The sequence below is a fragment of the Portunus trituberculatus genome, chromosome 28 (genome assembly GCF_017591435.1).
Source record: "Portunus trituberculatus isolate SZX2019 chromosome 28, ASM1759143v1, whole genome shotgun sequence".
Classification (NCBI taxonomy): Eukaryota; Metazoa; Arthropoda; class Malacostraca; order Decapoda; family Portunidae; genus Portunus; species Portunus trituberculatus.
Genome location: NC_059282.1, coordinates 12156062 through 12166055, shown reverse-complemented (window position 1 = coordinate 12166055; position 9994 = coordinate 12156062). Strand labels below are relative to the sequence as shown.

At 32.5% G+C, this 9994-nt stretch overlaps 1 protein-coding gene across 3 annotated transcripts; it reads left to right on the top strand.

Moving 5' to 3' along the window:
• Positions 1-392: 392 nt before the first annotated feature.
• On the top strand, positions 393-9703 carry LOC123510307 (glucose dehydrogenase [FAD, quinone]-like). Of its 3 annotated transcripts, none has more exons than XM_045265311.1 (13): positions 393-558; positions 951-1153; positions 1849-2038; positions 2270-2404; positions 2691-2812; positions 3017-3073; positions 3260-3373; positions 6339-6495; positions 6823-6980; positions 8356-8533; positions 8647-8720; positions 9017-9168; positions 9316-9703. In XM_045265311.1, the coding sequence occupies exons 1-13, from the start codon at positions 426-428 to the stop codon at positions 9452-9454; spliced, it is 1812 nt and encodes a 603-aa protein (XP_045121246.1). In that variant the 5' UTR covers positions 393-425; the 3' UTR covers positions 9455-9703. The 3 variants fall into 3 exon arrangements, with proteins under 3 accessions (XP_045121246.1, XP_045121245.1, XP_045121244.1); XM_045265310.1 differs by having other exon boundaries at positions 2267-2404; positions 6339-6492; positions 6820-6980; XM_045265309.1 differs by having other exon boundaries at positions 2267-2404.
• The last annotated feature ends 291 nt before the right edge of the window (positions 9704-9994 follow it).

Below are 9994 nucleotides of genomic sequence, written 5' to 3'. Positions count from 1 at the left end.
TGTCCCACCACTCCTGGCTTGTCATCTCATGACTACTTTCCAGCCTTGTTGAGTAATCTCATAAAACCACCTGGTCCGTTTACCGAGACTCAAATAATGCATTGACCTGCGACCATTCTGTACTCTCAATGAGTACAACACCACCACCATATATATATATATATATATATATATATATATATATATATATATATATATATATATATATATATATATATATATATATATATATATATATATATATATATATATATATATATATATATATATATATATATATATATATATATATATATATATATATATATATATATATATATATATATATATATATATATTTATCTATTTATTCATTTATAGTTATAAAATGTGTTGATAGTGTGGTGTGGGTGAGAGTGAATGTGGTGTTTTTTTAAGGAGACGATATGAACCCTCGGCTCGTGCGGCTCCTGCCACAGGCCCTGCTGAGGCTCCTGCTGACGGCGCTTCTTCAGGGTGTTGGGAAGAATAACTTTGATGACCCAGCTACAGTTTCTTCTGCTTACGATTTTATCATTGGTCAGTACACTTGTATTCTCTTCACCGTAATTAATGGATTTTATTGCATTTCGTTAATACGTATTTCGATCTACAATATTTTCAATTTGGAGTGATTTTGGGTTTCAGTTTACGAGATAATGTGTGTGTGTGTGTGAGTGTGTGTGTGTGTGTGTGTGTGTGTGTGTGTGTGTGTGTGTGTGTGTGTGTGTGTGTGTGTGTGTGTGTGTGTGTGTGTGTGTGTGTGTGTGTGTGTGTGTGTGTGTGTGTGTGTGTGTGTGTGTGTGTGTGTGTGTGTGTGTGTGTGTGTGTGTGTGTGTGTGTGTGTGTGTGTGTGTGTGTGTGTGTGTGTGTGAGAGAGAAAACATGTGAGAAAGAATCGTATTGTTGAGCATGTATGTCTGTTGATGCAGTGGGTGCTGGATCTGGTGGCAGCGTGGTGGGATCAAGACTGGCGGAGGTGAAGGGTTGGCGAGTCCTCGTGTTGGAGGCGGGAGCTTCATCACCTCTTGAGGCACAGGTTCCGGCTTACAACCTATTTTTGATGCAAAGTGAGGCTGATTGGAACTACTTTACCATCCCCCAGCACCACAGTCTCCTTGCTTACACCAACAGAGTGAGGCCGGATTTCTTACTTAGAAACATATTGAAAATATAATTTTAATTCATAATTTATTTTGAGAAATGTTAAAACACAACATATCTTTTTTTTTCTTTTCCTTTTCGTAGGGAGAGATCTGACAGTGGGGATTGCTGTATCACTGATGTTATATAGTACCTTAAGATATCCTTCTCCCCTACCTCTGGGGCAATTGTTCTGACCTTCTCGTTGCCAGGAAGAGATCTAACTTTTATATCTAAACTTTAAATTATGTGGTTTTCTTTACATTGCTACCACCGTATTGCTGCTGCTGCTGCTGCTGCTGCTGTGCTGCTGCTGCTGCTGCTGCTGCTGCTGCTGCTGTTGCTGCTGCTGTTGCTGATACTATTACGAGTACTGTTACTCCTACTGCTACTACTACCACTATCACCACTACTACCACTACCACTACCACTATCACCACTACTACTACTACCACTACTACTACTACTACTACTACTATTAGTACTACTGCAGCTGCTGTTACTGCTACTGTTACTACTACTACTACTACTACTACTACTACTACTACTACTACTACTACTACTACTACTACTACTACTACTACTACTACTACTACTACTACTACTACTACTACTACTACTACTGTTACTGGTGCTGCCGATGCTGCCATTTTTTATGTTGCTAACGATACGGCTTCACCATTCCAGTCATGTCCTTACCCTTTGGGACGTGCTGTAGGTGGCTCGTCAGCGATAAACTGGATGATGTACGTGCGTGGCAATCGGCGGGACTATGACTCTTGGGAGGCGCAAGGCAACCCCGGATGGAGTTACCAAGAGGTGTTGAAGTACTTCAAGAAGGCTGAGGACTACAGGGGCAAACGAAACGTCGAGACAGGTACGATTTGAAAGACTTAGGCAAGGTGCATACATACAAAATTGGAAAGACAAGGGGGTACAGAAGTAGGAGTATATATATATATATATATATATATATATATATATATATATATATATATATATATATATATATATATATATATATATATATATATATATATATATATATATATATATATATATATATATATATATATATATATATATATATGAATATTTCCACCAGCAGCAGAGTTCCATGGACGTGGTGGACCCCTGGGCGTGGAGGACAAGAGGTGGTGGACACCATTGTTAGAGGGTTTCCTCCAGGCAGGGAAGGAGCTTGGATACAAAGTGATCGACCCAAATGGTCCAGAACAGATTGGTAAGTATACTGCTTTGTGATGAAGGGACAGGTAACGCGGGTCACCTCTCGAGACGAAAGTGGTTTTCACTTCATATCTGTCTTGTTTGTGCCTGGTTTAATTTGTTGTGAGTGTAATTTGCTTTACTACCGTACACCATGTGTTCATTCGTTCGTATTTGTGTTTACAACAATGCTGCTGCTCTGTCTGTACTGCTTTATTTGCGCTCTCTGTATGTTTGTATTGATATCAATGCCGAGTATTGTCGTTTTTTTTTATAATCTCGTGGTAAAATTTTTGTTTCAGGCTTCAGTGTCGCTGACATGACTCATCGAAACGGACGCCGTGACTCGGTAGCAGAGGCTTATCTCACTCCGGCAAGTAGACGAGGAAACCTACACGTTTTGTCCAACGCCTTCGTCACGCAAGTAAGGAAATTGTTACTTAAAATTTACTTTCGCCTTTGATATCTAGAACAATGATATTGTTAATTGTGAAGTGAAAATCACGGTAATCGAAAGCACTGGAGTACGGAAAGTACGTACTTCGCTTTACAACCCTTTCGTTGAATTAGTGACATACTCTCAAATCAAGATCATTAACTCACTTTATACGGTTTTTTGTTACATCAGATCCTCTTCAGCAGGAGCGGGCGTGCTAAAGGAGTCCGCTTTGAGCATCGCGGTAAGGTGAGTACCAAACCTTTATTTCTTTGTCGTGTTGCTCCTTGCAAATGAAACTTATACCCCATCTCTCTCTCTCTCTCTCTCTCTCTCTCTCTCTCTCTCTCTCTCTCTCTCTCTCTCTCTCTCTCTCTCTGATTTTGTATGATATTAAAGAACTAAACTTATTTCATATTTCCCTGCTTGGAACAGGTCAGGACAGTGAAGGCTTACAAGGAAGTAATATTGTCTGCTGGGGCTGTTGGTACACCAAAATTGCTAATGGTGTCAGGGGTTGGACCGGCTCACCATCTCCACCAGCACGGGGTAAAATAATGTTTACATTCACGTTCTTAGGACGCTGCACCTTTGTTTTGTCATCACTGCCAAGTTAGCTAGACACTTGGAATGCTGGACAGGTGCCAATGATATCACTGGGATGTTTACTCTCACTCAGTTCATTATATTCAATTGTACAAGTTACACTTTGTTTGTTTTCAATGAGCTTCTTTGTAGTCTTAAAAGTCCCCTATGGTGTCACAAGCATTATATCCAAGGGTAATTTTTTTAAGAGAAATTGTTTATTGTATGTATCTGTATGTCATTGTCCCGTCTAAATATGTGTACTAGCAGTCTTCCAGCACACACTTCATGGATGGTTCCTCCATTGGGCTGAAGAGTTTCTGATTACCCTGACCTTCTTACATCCAGTCGATAAATTTCATAGCAAAATTTTAGGAAATTACATAATTGTTGGATTTTCCCGGAAACCAAGCTAGATTGAATTACTTTGTAACATATTCCGGCTAACCCTTTATCTATCTTCTAGAGAACCACCATTCATGTAAGTTATATATATATATATATATATATATATATATATATATATATATATATATATATATATATATATATATATATATATATATATATATATATATATATATATATATATATATATATATATATATATATATATATATATATATATATATATATATATATATATATATATATATATATATATATATATATATATATATATATATATATATATATATATATATATATATATATATATATATATATATATATATATATATATATATATATATATATATATATATATATATATATATATATATATATATATATATATATATATATATATATATATATATATATATATATATATATATATATATATATATATATATATATATATATATATATATATATATATATATATATATATATATATATATATATATATATATATATATATATATATATATATATATATATATATATATATATATATATATATATATATATATATATATATATATATATATATATATATATATATATATATATATATATATATATATATATATATATATATATATATATATATATATATATATATATATATATATATATATATATATATATATATATATATATATATATATATATATATATATATATATATATATATATATATATATATATATATATATATATATATATATATATATATATATATATATATATATATATATATATATATATATATATATATATATATATATATATATATATATATATATATATATATATATATATATATATATATATATATATATATATATATATATATATATATATATATATATATATATATATATATATATATATATATATATATATATATATATATATATATATATATATATATATATATATATATATATATATATATATATATATATATATATATATATATATATATATATATATATATATATATATATATATATATATATATATATATATATATATATATATATATATATATATATATATATATATATATATATATATATATATATATATATATATATATATATATATATATATATATATATATATATATATATATATATATATATATATATATATATATATATATATATATATATATATATATATATATATATATATATATATATATATATATATATATATATATATATATATATATATATATATATATATATATATATATATATATATATATATATATATATATATATATATATATATATATATATATATATATATATATATATATATATATATATATATATATATATATATATATATATATATATATATATATATATATATATATATATATATATATATATATATATATATATATATATATATATATATATATATATATATATATATATATATATATATATATATATATATATATATATATATATATATATATATATATATATATATATATATATATATATATATATATATATATATATATATATATATATATATATATATATATATATATATATATATATATATATATATATATATATATATATATATATATATATATATATATATATATATATATATATATATATATATATATATATATATATATATATATATATATATATATATATATATATATATATATATATATATATATATATATATATATATATATATATATATATATATATATATATATATATATATATATATATATATATATATATATATATATATATATATATATATATATATATATATATATATATATATATATATATATATATATATATATATATATATATATATATATATATATATAGATAGATAGATAGATATTTATATATATATATATATATATATATATATATATATATATATATATATATATATATATATATATATATATATATATATATATATATATATATATATATATATATATATATATATTTTTTTTTTTTTTTTTTTTTTTTACCCTTGGCTGGCCCTTCTCCATACATAAAAAAAAAGACATTCAATCTTTTGTATATAAAAGATACAGCCCAGAATGAGTCCCGGGTGCTTGTAAAAATTTTTAACTAACATTCAAGTCTTTAAGACGTGTTGATTACGAATATATCAATTTTTTTTTTTTTTTTTTTTTTTTGTCGAAAAACGCTTGAAATAGTTTTGCCATTTAAGATTCATGCGTCACATCCATGGTCTTGATATAGGTTTGTTTCTGCCTGCTATGCACGGTGGCTAGAAGTCAAGATTCATGGAACTGCCAGCGCGCAGCTGGCTGAGTGAGGCGGTTTCTAGTGCGCTCCTTTCCACTTGGCCTCACCCAAGCTCACCTGTGCAGAGTTTAGGTGAGAAAGAAAACCTGCGCTAGTAAAAACCGCTTGTGTGAAGCGAGTCGCTTTCTTTCGCTTCCCAGATCCCGGTCATGGCCGATGTGGCAGGAGTGGGGCAAAATCTGCATGACCATCCCTCCATTTTCGGCATGACGTGGACAGTGCGGAAAGGGTCCGGCAGCAGGATCACCACATTGGCCAACCCACTCTTCCTCAAGGACTATGTTTACAATAGGAAAGTTAAGTCGTACCACGCAGAAAACAACTGCTCATTGAACATTGCTTTACAGAAAGTGTATAGTTTTAGAGGAAAAAGGTACAGCCTATAGGAAGATGTATGTGGACGGGTTATTCATTTATTTACTTATTTAGTGGTTTTGCAATTTTGTCAATTTTCAACATAGGTATTCAAACATTTACACTTGATGGTAAAATGTTTTATTCCCAACTGATTATTCTGATGAACCAATAGGCAGAATGACAAATACACTGAAATACTCTTGGTAATTTGTATTTTTCTCATTAGAAAAATTGAGTAATGACGACATGATGTGTTCCATTTTCCAGGTCCCCTTACAAGTCCATTCTCTCTGGAAGGTAATGCGTGGAGTCGCTCGGAGGAGGGCGACCCTGACTGGCCAGACCTTCAGTACCTGTTCATCTCTGGCGGGCCGGCGATGGACTATGGTCTCTTCATCACTGATCTTATAGGCTTCAGGAGAGACGTAAGTGTTTATTTCTGCGTGCGTAATACTGGTAGTAGTGATGATAAGGATAATAACAACAAAAACAAATTCATCGGTAATTATAATGATGACGATAATAGTTTTTCAGCCTAACTATTGAAAATTGGTAGAGATGAATGTAAGTATATAGTACTGCGAGCATGATGGAGAACTACAGCTCGTCGTGCACACTATGTTGTTGTTTACACTACAGGAATAGCATGAGAGGCTGTGTGGCTATGACTGGTTTCTTTGTTGGAAGATTTGGCGACTCGGGGTTGGTGCCTGAGATACCAGTTTTGTTGTGGGGAAGACTAGCATTAGCTTACAAGGGAGGATTTTTTTTTTTTTTATTTATAGGATATGGGCAATAAAAAGAATGGTCTTGAATTTATAGTTTCCGTCTTGGCCCTGACTTGTGGGTAAGGAGGTTCATATGAAGTAAAGTACATAGGGTGCGCTACAACAAACATGACTCGTTCCGATGTATCTTTCACTATGGATAATATACGTCATGGAGACTGAAGAAATTATGAGAAAAATTAATCGGGTCTAGGGAACCAGAAATTAGGATTAGTAAAATCTAATAATAAAATAAATAAATGAATAAATAAAAACTTAAAATAAACACATTTGCATTACTACATTTGGGATAACACAAGTTTTGCTTTACCCAAGTTTCGCGATCTTCAGGTCTTGAACTTACCATCCCAAGATTGACACATTATCGCCCCGAATTTAGCTCTGTTTTGACCAGGGTCTCTCAAACCCTGCTTGGGATGGTAAGTTCAAGACCTGAAGACCTGGTTTTGACAAGTATCGAAACTTACCGTCGACTTCACGCGTATGCATGTATACAGTAAATTCTGCCTGAGTAGGAATCGTATATAATCTCTCTCTCTCTCTCTCTCTCTCTCTCTCTCTCTCTCTCTCTCTCTCTCTCTCTGTGTGTGTGTGTGTGTGTGTGTGTGTGTGTGTTATTCACAGTCGTCTGCTTGTCACCTAGCCAGCCTTCCCCTTTATAGAGCGCCCTCAGAGCTCATAGACCGATCTTCGGGTAGGACTGAGACCACAACGTATTCCACATACCGGGAAAGCAAGGCCGCAACCCCTCGAGTTACATCCCGTACCTACTTGCTGCTAGGTGAACAGGGGCTATACATTAAGAGGCTCGCCCATTTGCCTCGCCGCACCTGGGACATGAACCCATACCTCGGTTATGAGCCAAATGTCCTAGCCGCTACACTACGTGGTGTGTGTGTGTGTGTGTGTGTGTGTGTGTGTGTGTGTGTGTGTGTGTGTGTGTGTGTGTTGTGTTGTTGTTTACATATGCTATTTTCTATAGCTTTTTCTTCCTTTTCATGGCACTTTCCAGTTTTTCACGAGGTACTACAAATCTCTGCTTGGGCGGGAGACCTTCAACATTGGGCCCATGTTGACCCGCCCCAAGAGTCGAGGTTCAATTCGCCTCAGATCAAGGGATCCTCGAGATCCTCCCCTTATTGATCCTAATTTCCTTAGCCATCCGGATGACGTGAGGACATTCATAAGAGGTCAGTAGCAAACTAAATAAATATGACGGAGAAATTACCCACATGATACAAAAGCCAGGTAATCGACTTTCTTTGCATTGCGATCTGTGTCTATAAAACAACCTTTCCTTCAGGTATTAAGTTTGCGCTGGCCATCGCCAACACATCTGCCCTTAGAACTCACTACGACGCCACCTTCCACGATCAGGTAATGTGTGTGTGTGTGTGTGTGTGTGTGTGTGTGTGTGTGTGTGTGTATATATATATATATATATATATATATATATATATATATATATATATATATATATATATATATATATATATATATATATATATATATATATATATATATATATATATATATATATATATATATATATATATATATATATATATATATATATATATATATATGGTGGTGAGCAGTCACCCCCAAGGTAAATATAGCATGAGGACTTTTTGATTGGTCTTGAAATTGATTCGTTGTACGGATTACCTCAGGTACTCCCTGGTTGTGAGGGATATAGGTACGGTTCGGATGCATACTGGGGCTGCTACACCAGGCACATGGCCCAGACCACTTATCATCCCGTCGGTACCTGCAAGATGGCTCCCTCCTCCGACCCCAGTGGCGTCGTTGACCACAGACTGAGGCAAGTAACACCTTTCACCATAATATGATAAATTAATGACACTATATTATTTTTTTAATGTAAGAGGGGAAAGTCGGCCAATGAGGTATATCTTACGGATTGTTATCACGACCGCCAAAATTATTTCTTTGGTAACGTTGTTTGCAGGTTACGGGGTGTGGCGGGGTTGCGGGTTGTGGACGCCTCCATCATGCCCACAATCGTTTCAGGCAACACCAACGCCCCGGTGATCATGATCGCAGAGAAGGCAGCAGATATGATTAAAGAGGACTGGACAGAAAAGTAGTCAAATTTCCTTCACTCAAAGTATAGTTATCATCCTGTTGTCCTCACCACACAATGAGATGTCCTTGTAGCGTTTATACAGTATATGCGTCTCATTTTGCATCTGTGTGTCAGTATAGTCTCGCAACTATTTAGGAGTGTGTCATTAGGGCTCCATGGAATTTTTGTTAAGTTACTCTTAGTTGTTAAACCTAAATGATAAGAATGGCAATTGATTTTTAGGATATCAATAAATAAACAAAAAAATAAATAAAATGAAATAATGATGAAAAAAGACTAGGTAAAAATCACCTTCACCACCATCTACAACAAAACACACTGCATCACCCCTATCTGCCGCCCTGCCGCCCTGCTGCTCACCAGGGACGATGGTGATTGACACGCTTCACCTTGATCAAAAGCCTGGCTGGCTGGCGGCGTGGTGGTGGTAGTAGCCTATAGTGCAGCGATGCCCAGCCCAACCCCGACGCAAGCAGGTCTCCGCGGCAACAGGCACAAAAATTTTTTTTTTTTTTTTTTGAGAGATCAGAAGTCATCCTTT

Bases quoted from the DNA above. Each gene is read 5' to 3' on its own strand.
- LOC123510307 (XM_045265310.1), top strand. From the start codon at position 426: ATGAACCCTCGGCTCGTGCGGCTCCTGCCACAGGCCCTGCTGAGGCTC. The intron at 2,813-3,016 runs GTAAGGAAATTG...TTGTTACATCAG, and splicing joins CCAACGCCTTCGTCACGCAA to ATCCTCTTCAGCAGGAGCGG. The intron at 8,534-8,646 runs GTCAGTAGCAAA...CCTTTCCTTCAG, and splicing joins CGTGAGGACATTCATAAGAG to GTATTAAGTTTGCGCTGGCC.